The 23,685-nt window shown below is 38.8% G+C and overlaps 1 protein-coding gene across 4 annotated transcripts in view; it reads right to left on the bottom strand.

Moving 5' to 3' along the window:
• Positions 1–23,685, bottom strand: part of TBC1D9 (TBC1 domain family, member 9 (with GRAM domain)) — a 53,369-nt gene that overhangs the window by 29,221 nt on the left and 463 nt on the right. For all 4 annotated transcript variants that reach the window (XM_010583607.1, XM_010583606.1, XM_010583605.1 and 1 more), the window contains exons 2-3: positions 8,152–8,262; positions 1,214–1,332 (exon numbers count right to left, since the gene is read on the bottom strand). In XM_010583607.1, the coding sequence (XP_010581909.1) occupies positions 1,214–1,332; positions 8,152–8,262 (230 nt within the window). The remainder of the gene's footprint in view (positions 1–1,213; positions 1,333–8,151; positions 8,263–23,685) is intronic.

Below are 23,685 nucleotides of genomic sequence, written 5' to 3'. Positions count from 1 at the left end.
ATATCAAATGACTTATGACTCTTCAGTGGCCCTTGAGCAAAAGAAAAGAGCAAGAGGAAAAAAAAAAAAAAAGAAAAATCTCGTATTCGATTAACTGGCAGGATGGAAAAATCATTCACACTTTCAGGTGCAGAAGACCTTCACCAAATTTGAAGTGGCAGCACTCTGATGAAAAGCTGCTTTTTGATACCTCAAAGACTACAGTTACTTCTGCTCTATACTGAAGTTCTACTGTATTCACTTATTTTCCCAGTCTTTTTAATAAATCTTCTCTATTGCCTTCTATATTAAAGTTATAAAAAGGAAAGTGACTTCTTGCCTTCAAATTGCTCCATATTTACATGGAAAGTGGAATATAAGACAGTGAACCATCATTCACATTTAATATTTGTCCAATTCTAAAAAGTAACAATTTCCTCAAAGGATTATATTTCATAAGACAGATGTCTTCTCGCATAAGGTGTTTCCATGATCATCTATAGCCCTCATACCTGATTCACTAGTAAAACACAAACAACTAGGGGATTCTTGAGACGGCTGACTTACTACATGAAAAGTTAAAAGAGTAATGAGACAAAGCTAATGCTTAGAATACACACAAAGTACAGTAATTTTGCTTACAATCAATCATTTACCACAATATTTATTTTTAGATGATTCTTAGAGTGGATAAAGTACTTTTTACCAGTATAGCTACTATCTCTCCTACAAGGAGAAAAAGAAGTTCTGGTAAAACCGACAAAAACAAAAAACAAACAAATAAAAAAAATAATCAATCAACCAGCAACCCCTAACAGCTATATGAAGTGTAAATGCCAACACTACAGGATTTAACTACAGAAGAGGGTAAGGAGACATTATACAATGAGTGCATGCAAAAAAATTAAAGCTTTGCACTGGAAAAGCAGTTACATAGAAAACTGTCAAAGTTTAAAACAGAAGCAACAGTGCAATTAATTTTAGAACACATAATGTTTGAGGCCCTGCCTATATATTTTTATATATGTATTTTTAATCACACTGCTGTAGTTATGTGCGCTAATCCCAGTTTCCCTAATTTTTACACACATGTTGCTACTTAGAATCTGTTTTTCCTTCAAAAAGGCGTAGCAGCCTGGGGACTACCAGGTCAAATTTGTTTGGAATTCATGTCAGTTCTTCTTCCACAGTCACATTCACCATTAAAAACAATTATAATAATATATTTAACTACCTGTATTTTTCCTCTGACAAACGTATTTATGTCATTCTCATTTTCAAAGATTGAAAGAGTTTGCAACAAATTCTGTTCAAGCCATTCCCAGTGTTCAGTGATTTCCTTCCTTGAGCAACCTGTATATAAAACAAACCCCAAGAAGTCACAAAATAAATAATTCACCAACGTTGTAATCATAAACAAAAGACTCTAATAAAACTCGCCAGTAACTGGAGATGCAATATTTCACCAGATGCTGTGTCCCTGGAAATTCCAAAATTTTCTCCCATGGTCTTGAATTTTGTAATATATAGATAGCAATCTTCAAGATTATTCTGTGAGAAGCACAAGCTACTTATGTCCATATCATGAGGAAAAAAACCCTACATTTAGAATTCTTACCACAATAACAACATCGAGCTGCCCAATGTCACATTAAAGAGTTAGCAAAGGTATTACCTGCACCTGTCAGGAACTGACAAAACCCCCCAAGTTGTATATTCTATCATTGATTCCTAATTTTTCACCATTATATACATCTATAAATTATGAAACAATGATAAGATTTCAAGAGTAAAAGCCAAAAAGGATAATTTTCCTGAAAAGTCTATTACAATGTCTCTTCCTCAAAAGAACAGTGCTGAAAGACCACTAAGAAAGCTGTGTCTTTTTAGGAAAAAGGGTTGTCAGAGGTGGTTTACTTTCAATGATGAAAGAATAAACTAAACATTGATGACCCTAGTTTGCTTAGGAGACCAAAAGGAGCCAAGTGAGATATCTTTGATATTGAGGAATGAGCATACATATAGCCTGTAAAGTAGTACAGAACATGGGTGAAAAAGCTTCTTGTATGAACTAGAGTTTATATATGTAAATTTTTGCTTCTATTTTACTTGAGATGGATTGTACTAAGTATAACTTCTATTTTGACACCGTTCTCAGTATCCTGCAGAATAAAGTTGTTGGTGCTTTTCAGGATCTCTCTGTGCCCACCCTGAAGGAAGAATAAATTCAAGCACTCACAAAAAAATTGTTCCCCCAAAAAAGGATGTTGAGAGAATTATGTCAAAACCAGGACTTTTAAGTAGTTTCAGAAAACAAACATTACATATTCACATAGCAAGATCTGTACCTGAAGCTTGATTAATAGTATCTCAATCCAGGTAGGAAATAGCATCAATACTATATCATCTTTTTGTTCAAATCACAGATTTGGTTCATTTTACTCAGAACTAGCACGTAAATGTACCTACCTGCTAACTAATGCCTACAGAACCCAACAAAGTGAAGGGGCTCATGTGAAGCAACCATTAAAAAGAGGTTAAGTTATATCAAGCTGTTGCTAATAACTTCTTCAGCTTCACTACAGGCACAAATTGTCACATGTCTCTGCATAAGTGTTTACAAGGTTTGTAGAAGAACCCAATACAACCGTCTTGAATACGTACCAAAAAATCGTTTTCCTTGTTGTTCAGCAACAAAGGATGGGTAAAAATATTATTTCTGCAGTATACAGTCACAGCTTTACACAACTCCAATGAAAGCAACAGAATGCAACATTCTGTGCAACTTCCAGGGGAATTTCACAATTCTAGTTGTAGTAGGGATACATAAATCATGTTGCAGAACAGCCTGCATAAGTAACCAACATTTCAGAAACACAAGTGATTGCCACTGCTGCTTCTCCTTAAAACTACTGGATGCAACCAGACCCTTCTGGAACTCAGGAGGTGGTCTGAAGACTAATTTATTTCTTCTTGGCTCTTACACTGCTGTAAAAAGCAGTGATGAAATACATAAGCTATGTATAAAAAAAACTAGACTGTCATCAGAAAAATCACTCATCTCTTGAAAGAGCAGTTACAAGCAGTGCAGACATGCTATCATGATGAACTATTTCTTAAAGCTGTCTACTTCTTGTTTGCGGTTCATCAATTATTTTTCTTCACTTCTTATAAAACAGCTTTGGTTGATTATTCTCAACCTGTAACAACCCATCTTACTGTTTCCATTGCTTTTTGTCTCCACTATCTTACTGTTTACTCTCCCAGTCTCATTTACACCAGATCATGCAATTGGGCCAAAACCCACAACCCAGTTCTCATCAATTTATCATCACAGTCTAGATCTTTCTCTTTGCTTTGTTCACTCAGGATTAAAAAAAAAACAAAACCACTTTTGCTGCAATGTTTTAAACTATAAGTCTATTTTAACTTTGCTACTGGCAAGTCTTCACCTATTTTAGCATATTAGAAGCATTCACCATTTTGCCATCATTGGCCTTTTAGGTAAGTTAAGCAATATCTCTAACTCTCAGGGAAGGCAAAAAAACCATTTAACAGTTAAACCACTGCAGAGCCCTGGAATACAGAGCCCTCAAGACCGGCAGGAAATAAAAGGGAAAATAGCTACAAGGCATACATTAGGCTATTAATCACTTCCTTCCCCTCCTCTAAATGGTACGCTCAGCTTATGGCGTGCTCCATGGCTGAAATGGTGTAATGTTGGCCAGCATCCCTGGCAGACCAAGCTATTCTTGTCAATCTTCAGGGAGGAAACTAATAAGCGTGTTAAACAGAAGTTGGAGAGCTAAGGGAGGTCTAGACCTGAAGAGCTGGATGGAGGAAGGACACGTGTTGCTGGAGAGAGGATGAGAAGGGGCAATTGCCTGGTAAGTGGGGTGGAGCAACAGCATGGGAACATCTCTGGGTGTCAGGGCTAGGCTTCTAGCATCTGGGTTGGTTCGTCCAAGGTAAGAGGTGAAGGTACAGAGGGAATGTGATCAAGTTCAAGACTGAGAAGAAAATTAACAAGTCATATAAACATGCTTTCAAACACACTCAGAAGTATAATCTCAGTATTGTTTCAGTCGGTGACTCAGGAATAGGAATGGCTTAACTTGAGACAGCTGATGAGGCTGTCATGTCCAGTCATCTCTTCCAAGTAGATACCTACCCGAGATGCTTGTTAGTCAACCTGAACTGCTGCCATTAACAGAATGCACTGCAAGAGAAGCTGTAACACTCTAGGGAGCCTAAAATTGTTCTTGCCATTAATGGCAGGTTCAGGAGTGGACTAGCAAAACCTCAATTTGTGCAGAAAGGGAGAAGAAAATAGTTACGGCTGGTAAACTCAACAGCACTCTTAACTAAAACTTGTAGCTTTGTTAACCAAAGCACATGGGCTTTTTTTGAAAACCTTTTCCGAGGCATGTAATAAAATTTCAAGGTTGGTGCTTTAAAATAATCTGTAATTCATTTTTTGCACATGTGAAATACAGATTTAGAAACTACTATGGAAATGCATATCATTACTGTTACCACAAAAAACCTACAGCAGTGGTCCTATACCTGAAAAAAACAAAACCATAGTAAGAATAACTGAATTTATAGGTGAAGAAGATCTAAAAAGAGTTGTTCATTCCCAAACAGAGTTTACATATACCATAATTTTTCCCCATAAATTGAGCACTAGCAGACTGGGGAGGGACACTGACAAGGGACACAGAAGGACTCTTACAATATGCAAGGCTGATCATGTACAATATTCTGGATTTCTAGACCATTACAAAAATAATATGCTTAAAACTGTTCTTGAAAAGTTACCAATAACATCTTTCCAGTATAGTTCAATAGACAGGACTCTAACCCGTGACATCTTCAATACAATGCTGCACTGGAGAAAGTACTGTTAGCAAGCCTCCTTTACAGAGCTAAAAAGCTCCAGGTCTACCAGCTAGCATTCTCATACAGCCTAGATCAGTAGAGTTAATATCCAAGAAAATTCACATCCAAAATGAATTATAAGCAAATCTGGGGGCTAAACATAACTTAAATAGTCATTTCAGAGCTAATAAAACCCCTTGGATTATTTTTTACCCTTGGAATAGTCTTGCACAGAACAAGACCAAACGTCATGCAGCATGAATGAACCAGGAAACAATCCAATTTCTTCCAGTCACTCTGTATAGCTACTTACTGAAGATTGAGATTATTGCTTTACAGAAGACAGAGGAAAATATGACAAATTCCTATAAAAATAAGAGATTACAAGTACCAAATAACCAGCAGTCTACCCCTAGGGAACAGGGAAGGACAGCTGTACAATGCAGGACAAATCAGAGTTGCATAGTTAAATGCAGCCAAATCCCTTAGTAACCTGTATAATGGTAACAACCCTTGATCAATTCAGAAGAATTGCTTTAGTTGCAAATTCATAGAATAACCACAGTGCAGAGCCTTAGGCAACACTGGGCTGCTCAGTTTCAAGGTTGCATAGATAAATAATTTGCTCTCTGTAAAATTTTACCTCCCTGTAAGAGCCACACTATTCCACACAGGTGACAAGACTAAGCTAGTGCAGTCTTATAATTTAACAAAAATAACTAAGCCAATCAATAAGCTAGATATTAGGAGACTAAAAATTCAAGAAACACTCCACAAAATGGAAGCACAGCTATATATATACAGTGACTACTTTAGCAATTTCAACTAGGGTTAAGATTCATAACTGAAAAGCATGTTTATTGAAACTAGCTTAAATGTAAACAGAACACCGTATTTCTACATAAACCCTGCAATATCTGTCACAGAAGAGAAACAAAACCCTCACAGTTCAGCAGCAGCATAAATTTCTATATGTATGGTACATTTGTTTATTCTGGGGCCATAACTCATCTGCCTTCAATTTTATGCCCCTGGTTATCTGGGGACACACATTGTAGGTATAAAATTACAGTAATTATCTAGAGGTGTCATGCAAAAAACCTGCAAATGCACTTAAGGAAAAGTCACATGGCCTATTTCCAAAGTCTTAAAAATTAATTTCTGAATATATGCACAGTACAAATGTATTTGAAGAAACATTATTTTGTTGAGAGCTTTGCGATATGTTATTTTCTTTGGAAGGGAGTCTGCAAAGAGCAAGAAAATTTGTGCCCTCAGTTGCTCCCTTTCAAGTTTATGGGACAGAGGTTCTTACTAATTGCTGAGCACTAACATTTGGATGAAGGGAAGAAGGGATTGTATGTGCACTTGCAACTACCTCTCCTTGTGCACAAACAGTGTAAATAAACATAATGACAAGTACTTTCACCCTTTTTTCTCATGACTGAGATCCATGGAAAGCTGACATGCAAGGTCCCATTACTTACAGTCACAGCAGAGTAGGTGACAGTACAAAGCAAGCAGTTAAATGAAGGTTTGGAAATGACCTTAATAATATTGACAATTTCATTAATATCTGTTTTTACTATTAGCTGTCACTAAAGGCAAATTATGTCATACGAATTTTTAAATCTTCAGTGAGTTGGTACTGATAGATGTAGAGGGAAAAACAGCTGTTTAAAACTGATGCCTTCTTTCAGGTCTGATAGCACAAGTATTCTTGCTACTTTTGATGTAAGACAAGCTATTAAAAAGCTTCCTATTGGATTTAGAACATGACACAGCTTTGATATCACCTTTGTCAGACACACAAATCATATGCTCATAAGAATAGAGCCTGCTTTGAACTGCTAAAATTATTAGATATGGCAAACCTTCATCCATTCTTCCTCCTCCTCCCTTCCCAAAAGAGGGGATTTGTCTGGAGGAAAAGTCATCCAAATAATCTAAATGTCAAATTTCACTGGGACAATGGGCACAGATGAGAGGGCACTGTTAGGTCAGAAGTAGTCTACAGCTTCATTAACTGATATTTTTGCATGTCAGGCAGCACAGGGGGTGCTTGAAGTTACCAATCTGTTAAAGAGATGACAGGCATGTATGCACTTCTCATTTGCCCTCTTTCTCAATTTTCTCTGCAATGAACAGAGTTCTGGCTGCTCCCTAAAACAGTGTTTGAAACTCTAGAGCTAGAGGAGTTGCATTCAGAAGCTTCCATTTGCTAAGACTGAAAAGCAATATTATCAAACTGAGGATCTGACCTTACAAGCTTGGCCAATCAAAGCTATATAACCTCGACCTTCTGCATTCAGCTTCAGACACTATTTTCAGAGCCTGCAAACAGAACCAGAGACTAACTACATACTGCTTTATGCTACTTGCAATAGGTACCTGACCACAGAAATAAGCATTTAGTATTTATAGGATCCGATGCATGCAAAAATCCTATTTAATGTACTAAAATATGAACTTCATTGATTTCACTACTATAATGACAGGAGAAACAGTCTTACAGTTAGATCTGTCAAAGTTTGAGCCTTAAAGACCAAAACGCTTAAGAGTAGTTGCATCTATGCAAGAACATACACTTCCGTATTTAGCTCTAACCTAGCTACCATCTTGCTGAATTTTTAAGTACATCATATTTAGAAGGACAACACACTGTCTGAAATAAACATCCAGGAGGTGGCCATCCCTGGGATCTAGATGGTATTTATCCCAGAGGAGACTGAGGTCACTATCCAGGAAAATGCCGTATCAATATTCAGTACTCAGGTGAGAGCTGGGGTTGCACTATCTTCACAGTTTCCATTTCAAGAGAAGCCAGGTGCCCTGTCTGGGTAATTTGGGGGCTATAACCCAGGTAGTCCTCCTACAATACTCTTTAGAGATACCCCATCACCCAGTAATGCTGCAGTTTAGAAGTGCTGTAGGAGTGAGCCGTGGGTGTGGAGAAGAACATGCAAGGAGGAGGAATGGATACTGGGCTGCTTGTCTGGGAACATCTTTGGGAAATGAAGGGTGGGAAATAACAGACACTTCTGTCCCTGCTCCATGGCTGTTTCTGGTTTTAGTCAGTCATTGTGCATAACACACACACACATATGCTGGCATTCAAGGTCTGAATATTAGAAGCTCTAGAGCTTCTTAATTTAACCACTAGAGCAGGTTTTCATCCTGACCCATTTATTTGTCCTGAAATGACTGTGCTCAGCAGGCAGGATGCTCTATTAGTTATGTGGCACAGTATCCAGGAAGAATAAAAATCCACGTCAGTACGTTTATCCTTACCACAGGCAATAGTCCAATAGACCAAGGAGTCTGGTGCTTGGTAGAGGATTCGATATGGTGCCACTCTGGCACTGGAGTCCAATACAACATCAAGAGTACCCACAAGGAGACCTATGGAACAGGAAATTCTGATGAATACACAGTGATGGATCATCCAAGATGTCACCAGAGGGGTGTCTGCAGCCCCCCACCCCCTTTCCATTTCACCCTCCACAGCAAAATGCAGATCTATATATTCATCCCCACACTTGTTGCCTCATGTTGTAAAGAGGGAAAGTGACTCAACTGGGAAAAACCTTCAGTTTCAACAAGACTTCAGCTTTTAAACATACATCAATGCTAGCATAAAGGCAGATGAATTGAAGCAAAGCAGAAGGTAGCTGTTTTATAAACCATGTTTAAAAGTTATTTAGGTCTTTCCTGTGTTTCATATACTGTTGGAGCCCTGGGGAAAACAAAACAAAACAAACACGACAAAAAACCCACCACCACAACACCAACAAAAAACCCCAGACAATACACCCCAGAAGGGTTCAAAACTCAAATGTCAGCTAGGAAAAACTAAGACTTCCAGCAAAAATAATTATGCTACTTAATGGTCTGATTCTTTAGGGTAGAAAGGATCAAAATGCCTAACAGTCAAGCTGTTTTTCAGCTGAAAGGATACTGATGAAAGACAAAGCAATACTGTTTTCCTGAAGTAGCTTTGAAAATTCTTTGCTACTGGGTGGGCCATCAACAGTTGCATACCAAATGCTACCAATAATTCCTAACTATATTTCCATAAATTCTAGATCCTATTTTAACAAGAAATTACACACAAACCAAAACTCTAGCCTCCCAAAACCTTTCCCACAAGAAGCCCTATTTATTTTTAAATGATGTAAGAGTTTTCCCCCTTTTCACCTCCACAAAGAATTTTCACATCCCTGCAGAGACGTCAGATTTAAATTCTCATGTTGAAGTTCTCAGCAAATTCACATATTGAAAACAGATGGATGAACTTTCAAAGATTTTTTTTTTCTGCAAATATTTATTGGGGTAGAAATCAGGGGGTTTTTTGAACAGCTGAAAAACCCCGCATGCGTCAAAAAAACCATTTTAAAACACTCCTGTTAAACTCCTCTTCTCCTTTCAAGTGGCTGTTTTCACATTTTACTGTCATAGTTTTATTAGTTCCTCCTTCTGCACTGTTGTGACTGGTACAAAAGAGTGCTTCCCTTGCTGCTGTTCTTTCAGATTTGCTTTATGCATCACAAAGATATAAAACCACTACCCATTTTCCATCTTAGTAGATCCCTTAAATCCAAACTGAAACTGATATTTGGAAATACCCCACTTATCAGTGATTTTGTATTTCCCCATTCTATGGTTTTTATTTGTATTTTGTTTTATACAGATCTTCACAGGCCAGATCAAATGTAATGTTTTCTGGCCCGATGCATTAATATCCACCACTTTTTAATCCAAGAATTCTGAAATACATGAGAAACAAGTCTGAACACAACATCAGGTCATTAGTAAGCAGTGTTAGAGAGCTATGTGCTGATTATAGGATATGAACACAAAATATTAATGTAAAATATCCCAATGTTCATCAGTCTAACCAGCTTTAGTTTTTCCTACTGCCATCTTAAACCCTTATCTTTCATGCATTTTGATTACTGGTGTACACTGACAAGCTATCTCTGATCAATCCTCCACCAGCCATCTTTGATATGCCTTGGCTGCATTCAAACTCAGGAAGCTGAATTAGGTTATAATGTTCCTTTAAACTTTTTCTTCTGTTAAATATACTCTCCATTCTAGCTTCACAAAACCAGTATGGCCCTGGTCCAGAAAGCACACGTGTGCTTCAACCATGGGCAAAGATCCTCAAATACTTAAAGCTGCTAGCGAGCTCAAGTATTGCTCAACTGGAGTGCAGACCAAGCCAGACACCACACTATATTAATCATTTGGTTTGCTGCAACCAAAGCACTTATGCCAAAGATTCTTCATGCTTTGCAGCGTCACATGTCTACTGACAGAACTAAATATGCAATAGGTAGGCATGATGTAATATCTAAATAAAGTTGTACGCTGGCCAAATGTAATCTTCTCTGAGGTACAGATACACTATTAAATCCCTGTAATCTTTAAAAATATGCTTATTTCTTTCCTCCTGCTGTATTTCCAAATCTGTTGGTGTGTGGGTGGTCCTGCCAACAAATTCTGCCACTAGTTCTAAGGAGGGCGCTGCAGATGTAAAAACTGGGATGCACAGGTAAGGTCAGGGAGAGATGACAAACCCACTGATTTGTGCAGCAACTTAAAGCTAAGAGGAGCTTCCCATCCTACCTCTTTCTCGCTGATATATGGGAGATAGGAGAGGAACATCCCCGTGTCCCACCAAACAGAAACAATGTAACATAGAGCAGTGTATTCAAGAAATAATAATAGCCAACAATAATAATATATAATAATATTCAATTAAAAAACCCCAAACCAAACGAGACTAGCCAGCAGTGAAACAACAGATGGGAGGTAGGTAAGGAAAAGAAAAGGAAGAATACTTTCCACTGGTGCAGTAAGTGGGAGTTGCCCGATGCCTTTTCAGGAATGGAAACAGGTTGTAGAAATATCCATGCAGTGAGGTGGAAGGAAGAAAATTTACAGAACTCCAGAAGACCCCAGAGAAATTCAAAGTCTAGCTTACCAGGATAATTGCAACAGACGGCTTATCAGTAAAATTTTACTCATATCATGAAATAGTTGTTTTGATAGATGATACACGTGATATTTAAAAAATATTTTATGTGTTCTTATATACATTAAAGCCAATTAATATTTACTCTTGCAATCATGCAACTACCTCCGATTGCTGTCCTTTAGGAACTGTTCCATTTTGCATTGTAGGTCAGCATTCTTTTTTGGGGTTTGGGTGTTTGGTGGGTTTTTTTGGTAATGCAGACATGTGATGCAACCAGAATGAAACCACAGCAGTTCAAACTGATAATCTCTCTGAGAAATTTATAAATGAAGTGATCATAATAAAATTTAAGCCCCCCCCCCCAAACCCCAATTTATTTCAATACTGTTCATTAATTCTTCATATAGTACCTTTTGAGACATGATTAAGAAATAAGTAACTGAAAGTTTCTATAGAAACAGAACAGGCAACAAAGAATCATATTCCTTAAACAGGTCCTTGGGCAAGAGCCAGTGAACTATCCAGGCATCAAATCATGTGACTATACCAATTTCAAATTTTTTTCCCACTATTTCATCAGGTTTCTGACTACATAGTGAAATAAGGGAAGGAATTGCCAATGTAAGAATACTAAATCTGCAAGCCCTTGTTCAAGTGAGCAGTTTTCATGAGCAAAGGTTTAAAGCATGCGTTAAAGTTTGTGGGATTAGTGCCTGGCTAACTGAAGACAGCCCCAATCCTGAAAGCACTCAAGCACAAGTAATTTTATATCGAGGAACAGTCCCATCAGACACACATGCCAAAAGTCTAGAGCAACCACACTTATATATGCAGGCAGGAGGGAAAAAGGAAGGGATAATGCCTTCATTTTTTTGGATATAACTTTATTGAAAAAGTCAGCTTCCTCTTTTGCAAACTTGAATTCTAAAGCAAAGGTCCAGAAAATTGTTCAATATTTTCTTTCTTTTCTGTAAAATATAGGTATTAGCAGAGGAAAAGCAGTGAAATGTAGTATCTGAAACCAGGGATTACAAAGCCACAACTGGGTAGGGGGCCTAAGCAATTGCTCTTGAATCATGTTAGTGGAAGGACATACAATGCACTAGAGGGTATTACTGGAAAGGGGTTCAGTTACCTGATGCCATTTATGCTGAAGGAAGAAATCATACTACATTTTACTTATCTGACCACTGTGCCTCACACTTAGTCGTAAGCTGGAGGAGAAGCCTATAACCATTGCAGAAAGTATACGGATTAGTAGTGTGTATCCATGCATTAGATTATGATGTACTGTACTTGTATCCTTACACTAGCAACCCATTTTCAAACTGTTTTTTGCTAGAAGGGATTGATTATGACCACATGAACCCTGACCTCCTGCATAACACAGACCTCCTTTAAGCCAAATGATTTCTATCTGACCAAAGGATATTTTCCAGAAAGGTAGGTCATCTTGGAAAACTAAGCCAATTGATCCAGCCAGTTAAGACTCTTCCAAGCATCACTGCACTCTGCTCTTTGGACACCAGCATGCCAGATGGCTTACAGTCCAGACTGATTACAAATGGCCCACAAATGGTAATGAAATCAAGGGATGACCTGCAGCAGAATCAACTTGGTATATTGTAAGTTACTACCACTGAAAACACACACACTTTAGAGTATACGGACTCAAATACCTGTAATAAGTCACACTGTTTTCAGCTGTTTGTATATTCCTGGCACAGATCTTTGCTGCAGGAATATTTCTCCCTCTTTCTTCTCTTTCTTTTGAAACATAACTACTGATTATTCTTTTATCTTTCATAAGAATTTACAAGTTTCTTTGCAAAACACCAGTTACTGGTGTTTTTAAAGGGAAAGCAAGTTTATGCACCTTATGCATGAACAATCTTTTCTATTACAAAATGATTTTCTTACTGAGAAACAATAACCCTCTTTCACAAAAAGTCACACTTTGATTTAAATAAAGCACACACAAAGATCAAGTAGTCTTTATCACCTTTCTACAGTCCCCCGACAGCAATCTTATGATTATGTTTGTGAGCCTGTGGTGTTTTATCTGCTAAAATACAGAAGGTTCTAAAAACTACACTGGATTACATATTCAAGAGTGAAGACCTGGATTATATATTACCTCTAGCGCACCTTATTAAAACACAGAAGACAATTTATTTACTGTTTATGTACGATAATAAATAATGACACTTCCGACCTTAAAAATTACCAGCAGCCACGGCTTTGTTGCACGGCAAACACTATCAGAAAGCTCAGGACAATATCAGACAGTGACACTTCCCATCCAGCTTTAACCATGCAGTCCTCAGACTCAAGGTGCTTTCAGCACACACCAGTGCCCTGCGATAAATCCATTCTTCAGTGTCACAGGCAACTTGCATCAAACCTTGCCTAGAGCTGGAAGGAGATCACTCCGCAGTTGGTGCCACTGTTGTGGCTCATACCACCACCCAGGGACACCCTCCCCTCCTCCAGTTTGCCAGACAGCAAGCATGTGTTATTCACTTGGGTCCTGAGAGCCAAGCCCTGCCCTGCCACATCCTTCTCCAAGCTCTACACTAATATTATCTACAGCCTGACAGTCTGTCAAGACACCTTCTGTTAAGAGATTTTTATCTTAAAAATGCCTAAACAAACAGCATACAACTTTTTAGCACATAAAGAAAATACAGAAGTATGCCCTCTGAAAGAGCTAAGATTTAATGCATGTCAGACTGTGACTCTTGGAGTCATGCTCATGAGCTACCACTCAAATAGTCCCATGGATGTCAGCAGCCTATTTGTGTATGAGCTCAACACCGCAACTAGGAAAACTTGCAATGTCACACGTGTCATTAGTAAGAATTTTTCAAAACAGGCCTCATGACATTCCAACACTGAATGAAACACATACTGCTTAAACTGTTCCCAATATTCAAAGTGTGCTGATGACCCCTTCTCTTTCCACTAAAAGCAAGATGGACACATAATGAGCTCTGGTCATAAACCTGAAACCTCCAAGGGACCTATTTGGATTGTAGATGTCAGCTGATTTCTGAGAAAGCCTCAATCAATAGGCTTGGCTTAAGTTACATTTGCACCCTGATCATTCAGTTTTATATTGATTTCATGGGCAATGAATAAACTCTTCCTAAAGTTTAAGTGTTACTTCCTGGACTATAAAAACAATAACTCGTAACAACACATAGCTAAAATATACAGCACAAGCTATTGTTTTTCCTAGTAACTGTAATGAATCATTACTCTTCCCTTCTTTCTCAAGGCAGACCATGTGATTAGCGCTCTCATTTGTTATTACAGGATGAGGTCATCCAACTACTTGTCTGTCAAAACTCAACCTAGAGCAACAATGTGAACTCCATGGGTAATACTATAGACAAATCCTTTTAAAGGGAAGGGTCTATTCTACTTGATTCCATTTCATGGGACACCCTAAATGAATAGTGGATATTATACACCACTCAAAAAATGACTACAATGTTAAATTTCCAATCCTGGTAACGGTATCCACAAAAGTATGAATATAACCTCTTCATTGTGAGCACCACCCTTGGAACTTTATGAAGGGTTATACAGTTTTGTTTTATAGGTGTTCATTCATCTAAATGGAAGCAGAATAACCTCTAAATACTTAGATGATAACTGTCTTCCCATGTGGGTTATATAGCATTGGCTTATATGGACCTATAATGTGGTATCAAGAAAAACAAATTCTTCCTCTGAAATTTAAGGCCTAAGATTTATTAAGTCTCCCCCAGTGCCTGCCTTTGTTGCTCTCTCTTTCTACCAATGCGGTTTTATAGAGCACCGATTTGCCCAGCCACCATTTCCTTCGTACACAAGTTTCCAAACATGTTCAGTGAAACTGACTTTGAGGAAGTACTGTCACACTACTGACTAGCAGCAAAAACAGTATTTGCTTTTTCTGTGTTCAGGCTGATGAATACAAATGAGAGAAGATTGAAAACCTAACCACTAGTCTTTAAAAAAAAGCTCAGGAAGGGCCAATGTAATGATCTGCCTTGACTACTGCAGGATAAAGCAGTTACAAAGGACAAAGATTTCATTTGCCCTTCAAGTTTAACAGTTGTGATTAAATTAGATTATCTTCCAAATATCTTAATTTCAAATCAATCAGCAATTGAACGCCTACCATAGTACTTGTCAAAGTGTCCAAACAACTCATGACCGTCCCTGTAAAAACCTGCATCTTAAATTGAACCTAAATCTGACTAGGTTTAGACTTTCAGCTTTTAGAACTTTTTGTAACTTTGCTAAGCTGAAGGGCCCTAATCACTGTAAGATGTAACTGCATTTGTCAGTATCATCTACTAAGCAACATTTAAAATATTTTAGGGTTGTAAAACTTTGCCATTTTTCTCTTCAACAGAGGAAACCAGAACATGCGTTACAATGTGTATCTATCACTACGTATGGATACACACACACAGAGCAAAAGAACTGCTTTTATTTCCACTGAGGCCCAGTTTGCAGGTGCAGAAACTCACACAGTAATACCTCCAAACAATAAGTTCCCAGAAACAAACCCATTAGACTTGACCTGAAACAAAAACCTAGCAGAGGTAGGAAAAGGCTGAGTAGAGAGATGAGCACTGACAGGACATGCTAGACAGTTACAGGTACATGAAGGCTTACAACACAGAGGAAATTGATATTTGGACAAAACCCCAAACAAATAATCTCACACACCTGAAGAAAATAAATTTTATACCACCTATCACACCAGACTATATGAAATGATGGAGAAACAGTGAAAAGAATACAGGTGGAGTTAACAAATGCCTTCAAGGTATGATATAAATATTTACTTCTAAGTTTGTAACAAAAAAAAAAACAAACCCAAACCGCTTAGGAAAAGCATGATCAAGTACAATTGACCAAAACAACAGGGAAGTCACTGAATTTCACTCAGAACTAATTCTTTTCAAGTATCCCATTCTCTCAGAGTAGCATAAGCAAATTAAACAGATTTCATCCAAGAACAAAATTTAAATCAGCTACACCTGCACCAACATAAGATTCAGATAAACTATATAAGATTAAAGAACAAATCAAGTAAGGATGAGCAATTGAAAAAAACAAAACAAAACCAAAACCGCCACCACTAAACTAAGAAAAACAATTGTAAACTGAACCTAGCCAACAAAATCAATGATACGAATTGAGAACTGAAGTATGCACAGTAAATTCAGCTTGAACTAAGGAACATGTTGAAACACAGAATGGTTAAATACAAGCTAAATCTGAAGAGAAGCGACAGTTTTAGAAAAAAATTATCCAAATTCTAACTGTTCTGACTGAATACCTGCAGATAGATCAGATTTTAATAAATTATCAAAGCACTTTACCAGGGAAAGGAATGATGCTGAACAGAAAATCGCAAGAACTCTGGCTAATAAAATATTGGAAAACACAGAGGGGAAGCACAAGACAAGACTGTGAGGAAAGAACCAAAACCACATTAAGAACTTACTAACTGAAACTAAGACTGCTGCTGTAATAGTTATTCACACACCCCTATCTGGAAACTTCAGAAAAAAGAAAAAAAAAAAATCAGAAATCAGGCGAAAATACAGCCTTTCTTTTGAAAAGAAAACAAATGGAAAGATTTTGCAGAAGTCCTCCAGAACCTAACTAAGCCCACCTCAGCACCATTTAAAGGCAAAATGCAAATGTAGATTACTGAATATCAACATTGATCAGACATCAGAAGCAGGATTAGTGATCAAAGAGCTAGAGAAAAGCAAGATTTCAGTCAAATGCTTATAGCCTTTTATACACCTTATATCGTCATACTTTAGCAAAGTCAGTGGCAACAACAATCTCTATTACAGGAAAAAGCCATACACTATGATACTATGAAGGATAAAAAAAAAGTAGAGGACGCAAATCTTAGGGAAGAACAGAGAAAGCTGAATGGATTCTGCCTATACCAAATATTACAAGAAGAACAATCATATGAGAATACATATGTTTTAATTAACTTTCAAAAGCATTTGAGAGTATATACCAGCGTACCTTGTGGAAGCTTTTTTAATTCTACAGAACACTAAGGGAAACTGTCAAGAGCCCAAACCTCTGTGAAATATGATATATTCTTACAAGGATGCATAACTGGACAGTGGAGTGATGGAAATATGGAAACTGATGTGAAGAAGTGCTACTTTTTCTATACCCTTCAGTGTGGAACCAGAGAGTAATACCAAAAACCTAGTAAGCGATACAAACTCCAGTATAATGGAGAAAATTACTAAGAGGCCTAGACATTTACGGCTTACTATATTGTGATCCTGTGTGACATTGCCAACAGGGTTTCATACAAACAGAGATCTCAGGAGAAATACCAGGCCATCCTTGAATTCCACGTGTCAAGCAATAACATTATGTCAGAAGGCAAAAATGGCAAATGACAGCTCAGAGGCCTTGAAGGGTCACTCTACTCAAAGTGTAAAAGATGAAGTATCATCAAAGAAAGTCTTTGACCAAGAAGCTTTACAGTACAGAAACAAGAGCTACACCAAGCAACATCTCAGGCACTGTATCTGTGCAAACAGTGCATTGCCAGTAAGAACCGGAGATCAACAGAAGCATTACGCAGGAAATGAGACACCTTCCAATTAAGCACCCATGAAAGCATCTGGGAATTCAACAGAAAGACTGGTGAGTCAATCTGGAAAATCAAACAGCAGTTCAACCCTAGACATCTGCATGTCCTCTTGAAGTGGAAATCTACTGGTGTGAAGAAGCAAGCACACACAGAGCAGATCCTAATGAGAAGCTCAGCAGCATCAGAGCAGATTTGGTGTAACACCAAATGACAGAGCGGAGTAGAAGAGATGAGTTTCCACCCCATGAGCCAAAACGAACATGGAAAGCTGATGGATAGGCTGACCACTCATGTCAGTTATGCTAATTGCATGCATTTTGGTAAATGTTGTATTTCAAGTATCAGAAAGCACATGCTTTCTACTCAAATGTACCAAGTTTGACATGCAAAATCCTAACTGCTTGAGTCAACAAGGACAGAAAGTGTCAAGTTTGTTAAAGCATGTACCATCCTTTCGTCAGGCAGATGATATACCAGGCAAAACCTTTTCTAAAGCTTACATATAAACAGGTTTTCAAAAAACAGCTTCCTCAACCCTCTGAATTGAGAGGTTGAAAGCAAGATAGAATCTTACCTCCAAATTTGAGCTACTAATTGTGTTGTCCAGCAAGGCTGCAGAAAAGTGTTGTTAGAACACTGTCACAGTATTAAAAATCATATTAGATTTGACATTGAAGGCTTGCATAAGCCAGCTGAGCTCAGAATCTCTCCCTTCTGCCTCTCCAATGTGGAAATTACATGATAACCCTTTCTGCAAAAATATCTGGGGAGAAAGACAGTACTTCATCAATTTCTTTTATCACCAGAAGTCAGCAAATTTCCATCTGCTCTCTTCTGCTTAAGCATTTGAATTATCTTTGGCAACATCTCATGGACTTACAAACTCGCACTGCATCTCTCACACATGCACTGTCCCAGCTGTAAGCAAAAATACCCTATCTGCAAAATAATTCACTCCTAAAACCAGTTCTTGCAAACTAAGAACAATCTATTTGCCTTGGGATTCGAAGAGATCTTACAACAATATTTTAAACAAAATTACATAGAATTTCATCTCTACGCACAAAAGCACACACACACACAAAAGAAGCACAGCAGTCACAAGATAAAGGTACCACACCCTCAATCTCTCCTCCTATAAGCTGCAAGTGAATACATTGCTCTGTCATCGACTATTAGTCGCACTAATTCCTTGCAATATTGTTTCCAAATAAAAGAGTTTGGCAAGCACTCCCACACTGTAGCAGAAAGCAGTTAGGGACATTTTTTAACCTATTTGTTGCATCAGAATGCAAGATGTACTTAAGAACCCAAAACCATGAGCCTTTTAGTTATTTATAAACTTTATGACCTGTTCAAGATCTTTACATCCATGAAAGTAATATGGTCACTCAGGGCACAGTGCCCAAATGATGAGAGAGATCTGGGTTCACATTCTCTCCAGATGCCTCTGCTTCAGCTGATGCAGGTTGCCGTCTAACACGCTGGATCCCTCTGGAGAAGGAAGTATTTCATACAGGCCAAACTACCAGGCTGCCCGGGGAAGGGAGCTGACAAGCAGGAAGCAGAATAGGTACTGAGAGAGGATTAAAAACATCCGCACCTTTGAGAAAAATAATAAGAGGAAAGAGAAGACTTTTTCCACTGCTGGTGAACAAAAGGAAGATGAAACTCTTGAGTCAGGGTCACACAGAAGCAAAATACAGGCATGGCATTATGTGCAAGGCATGAAACAATTGCATTACGGAGAAAGGTCATCAACCATCAAATACTTTTAAAGCAGAAAAGTGCATTTTCTGGTCTTGTCCTGGAAGATTAATGCAGTGATGCAAGATAATGTGGGTTTGCAGAACAGCTATGAAAATCCAATTTAAAATCCAGTTTACAAGTCTTCCCCATTTTTCCTTTGTTAAAAAGGAAAACAAAACCCAAACAACCCTTCAATTAAGGTACGCTTACAAAGGAGAGTCGCATTGATGTGACTGGTACTGACATAGACACAACCATTTAAAAGAGTCTAGGTCTTAACTCAGTATAAAAATGGATCTGCATGGCTTAGTAGAAAAGCTGTGTCTCTTAAATAAGCTATTAATCAGATACATTTTTGTCCTGGTTTTGGCTGGGATAGAGTTAATTTTCTTTCTAGAAGCTGGCATAGTGTTACATTTTAGGTTCAGTATGAGAATAATGTTGATGACACACTGATGTGTTCAGTTGTTGCTAAGTTGTGTTTATACTAAGGTGAGGATTTTTCAGCTTCTCATGCCCAGCCAGCAAGAAGGCTAGAGGGGCACAAGAAGTTGGGAGGGGACACAGCCAGGGCAGCTGACCCAAAACGGCCAAAGGGGTATTCCATACCATGTGACGCCATGCCCAGTATATAAACTGGGGGGAGTTGGTCTGGGGGGGATCACTGCTTGGGAACTAACTGGGCATCGGTCGGCGAGTGGTGAGCAATTGCATTGTGCATCACTTGTTTTGTATACTCAAATTCTTTTATTATTATTGTCATTGTATTAGTTATTATAATTATTATTTTCTTCCTTTCTGTTCTATTCAACTGTTCTTATCTCAACCCACAAGTTTTACTTTTTTCTTCCCGATTCTCTCCCCCATCTCACCAGGTGGGGGGGAAGTGAATGAGCAGCTGCATGGTGCTTAGTTGCTGGTACGGGTTAAACCATGACAATTTTGTTAGCAGAGATGACTTCTAGGGACTCACTGATCAGACACTGCCCTAACACATAAGATGATCATCACGCTTCTAACTTGTTACAACCCAATATTAAAATAAGCACAGAAAATATCTCCCATGTCCAAACAAATATTTAAATGAAAGGGCTTTCTCTGTTCAGCTAAGCTACATAAATCGAGGCAAGAGAGAATCAGCGCAGAAAGGGCTGATTTTTCACACCTTCTGCCAAAGTGACTGATACTCCTTTTCATGCAAAGGGTTGCTGCACTCAGAGCGGATCCAGGAGAACAGGTAACAGGAGTACTCTTCTGCTTCAACATAAAGCTACCAAGAATCACTTTCACCCACCCCCAAGGCTAGATAAACTAGTTTTTAGACTGAGACATGTTGAAAGACCTAAAAGGTTGGGTCTTCTGGACTTTGCTTTGGTGATGGCAACTTCCATCCACAGGATGGTAGTAAGTGATGGAGGACAAGTAACATGGAGAACCTGGCAGCCACTTTGATGGTCATCATCAGCCTTCAGACACATTTTCACAGTCACAGCATCCAGCCACAGTGCTGTCTGAAGACATCTGTCCCCAGCCTTCCCCCCTCATTCCCCATTCAGCCACGGGAAAGCATTCACTCTCTTCCTTCAGCCATGCCAACACAACTGCATTACAGCGTGGCCCCAACTCAAGTTCTTTGAAGTCTGACATATTCGCAGAGGGAGAGGAGGACATTAGACTTAACCCTGATCAGTTTGCTGACTCGTTAGTTTCACAGCACACCGAGATTCGAGGGCAATGCCAGAGAATCAATGCTTCTCATTGTCCAACCACTGCTTAAGTTACATCGTGAAGCCATCTCATGTCATCAGACCCAGAGTCTCATCAATTTGAAAGTCAACTGTCATTCTACAATTTAAGACAAATGACTTCAAGAGTCAATAACAAGGGAGTACAAGTCAGCAGAAGTTAGATCACAAAAAAAGTGACAGCTGTATTTACATCCTCTCTTGCACATATAAATTCAGACCACTCCCACCACAGTGAAAAATCTTGCATACAGTATTTCTAGTCAACTTCAAGGACACATAATCTGGTTTTCCACAGAGCAAGCAGGCCAAATTCTATACCACATTCATGGGTAACTTTTTAGATTATATCTGAGCAAATTTCAGCATTATGTCACTACAGAAAGGGCAATTAAGGGGAAAAAAACCCAAACCAACACAAACCAAAACCCCCAAACCCACAAAAGTTTCTTTTTTTCTGTTTCTTTACTTTTGACCAGATAACCTCCACCTCCATCACGAGAGCTGGATCGTTATCATCTACAGAACTTCCACAGTGTCATCCTAAATGCTATCATTATCACCAACAATGTACCCTGTTGAATGTTTCAGCTGATTTATTTATTCTGAACCCTCAGGATCAGCTAGGTCCCTCAATACCTTGCTTTTAACCAGTCTTACCTACCAAGAACAATCTATTAGCTTCCTTTACTTGCCTCGGTCCTCAATGTTAGAACAATTGGTGTAAAATTCCAGTATTTCCATGAAAAACAAATAATCATAAGTCCCACTTACTACTGTGCCTAGCAAGCTGGGAGTGGCCTGGACACCCTACGTCCCTTCCTATCTTCCTCTCCCACCTTTTGTTGACCACTGTGTCAAAAACCCATGTGCTAAAATGGCAAGGTCTGACATGTTCCCATACAGCCCTTTAAATACTGCCAGCACTAATAACTTTCTGCATGCTAGTAATGGGTGTTTGTTTAGTTATGGTTCTGGCAACATATTGAAAAAAGCTACAACTTTTTTCCCAGCCCTTCCCCATACAAACAAACAAAACCCCTAGAAACTGTTTAGCTACTTGTTGCTACTACCTCAATGCCACAGCAGCTGCAATTCCAGACAAAGCACAGACACTAATAAAAGCTAGATGGAAAGCAGTTTTCAAAATACACATGGAACTTTTGCATTCTAAATCATATTCACTATACAGACTGCATTCACATACTAAAATAATGGATACAGTGCACAGAAACTTAAATTCCAAGGGGGTGAATAAATGTAGAAACAAAGAACTATTTCTGTATTCTGAACTCCTACCAAATGCTGCCGGTTTATCTATCTTCACAAAAAAAGGGGTGCACATTTATGAATCCTACTCCCACTCAAGGACTAAATCTTCAAAAGTGATCTCTCCATCTGTGCAGTGGTACCATCAATCAGACTATCATACATACAACTGCAAGAAGGCTTAGATATACATACATTGTGCAAACAGGTTGAAGAGAAAACCTCAAATTCTCAAAATGTTTTCCCAGTAACTAAGGAACATTTCGAAAATTGACTGGGTATCTCAAATGATCTCTAATTCAAAGATAACAAAGTCAGAAAGGTACAAGAATGCCTTATCAGACCACTTACAGCAAGATAGAGGAAGAAATCCTTAAGAGGCCAGGAGGTAATCCATGAAAGGAGAGCCTGCAAAGAACTTCTCAGTAAATACAGCAGGGGTGAACTTTTGAGGCAAGACATGCTTTTTATGTATTTGCCGACACTGTCCATAATTTGAAAGACTGAAAAAAAAATAGTAAAAAAGAAAATCTACAGTCAATGTGGACTGGCTGCTGGTCACTTTCCACACAAGAATGAGGTGGTTTGTCAACATACAACACTGGAGAAGACTGAAGATCTCAAGAGCCTACATGAAAACACACTTTACAGTGTTAGTTTAGATAACGAATTAGTTAGTTTAGATTATAAGTTGTTTACAAGTCCATAGAGCATTCAAAAGCTGAAGAAACACTTAACCTCCTGGTCAATACGCACAGGACCCTGAACCACACACAGATGTAGTCCATGTGTTTATTTTGATTAGCCTGAAGAACTAGTTGCAATGCAAGTGGGTAAGGAAGAAACCACAGCTTTTCAGAGAACGAGTTTGACTATTTTCTGCCAATTCAAGAAGGACGGGTGGTAACACCGTCGGGTTCCACATCTCCAATTTCATAGAAATGCATATACGTTGCCTAAAAATGATGAAAGGTCTCAACAAATATACATGCACCGTATTACGGCGACCAAGAAGCGCATGACCCAAACATCTACAAAAGTGTCTCCAGTTGCCAGCAGTCGAAAACAATGCATTCAGGGAACACGCTTTACAAGGACATCCCGAAGAATACGAAGAAGCCGAAGCAAATCTGTTCTCACAGTACGCGTGTGTGAATTACAACTTGGTCTTATTTTAAACGACGTGTGTTAGAGGATTCAAAACGAAAATCCTCCGAGAACCTGGGCGAGTCACACACCCTGATGCACGAAGGCGTGGGACACCGGCGATCACCCGCACAAAGCTTCCCAGCGCGTAAATCCTCAGGGAAACCTTACCGTATTCCACACAGCCAAGCAGCCGAAGGCGCCCGAGGCCCCCGCCGCCTCACAGCGCCCTGTGAGGCGCCAGCCGCCGCCGCCCCGGACCGCGGCGGGGACGCCGGCTTCCCCCC

The sequence above is a fragment of the Haliaeetus leucocephalus genome, unplaced genomic scaffold, assembly GCF_000737465.1.
Source record: "Haliaeetus leucocephalus isolate CR32 unplaced genomic scaffold, Haliaeetus_leucocephalus-4.0 Scaffold924, whole genome shotgun sequence".
NCBI classification, from domain to species: domain Eukaryota; kingdom Metazoa; phylum Chordata; class Aves; order Accipitriformes; family Accipitridae; genus Haliaeetus; species Haliaeetus leucocephalus.
Note: the sequence above shows the minus strand (reverse complement) of the source record. Positions and strands in the feature narration are given on the sequence as shown.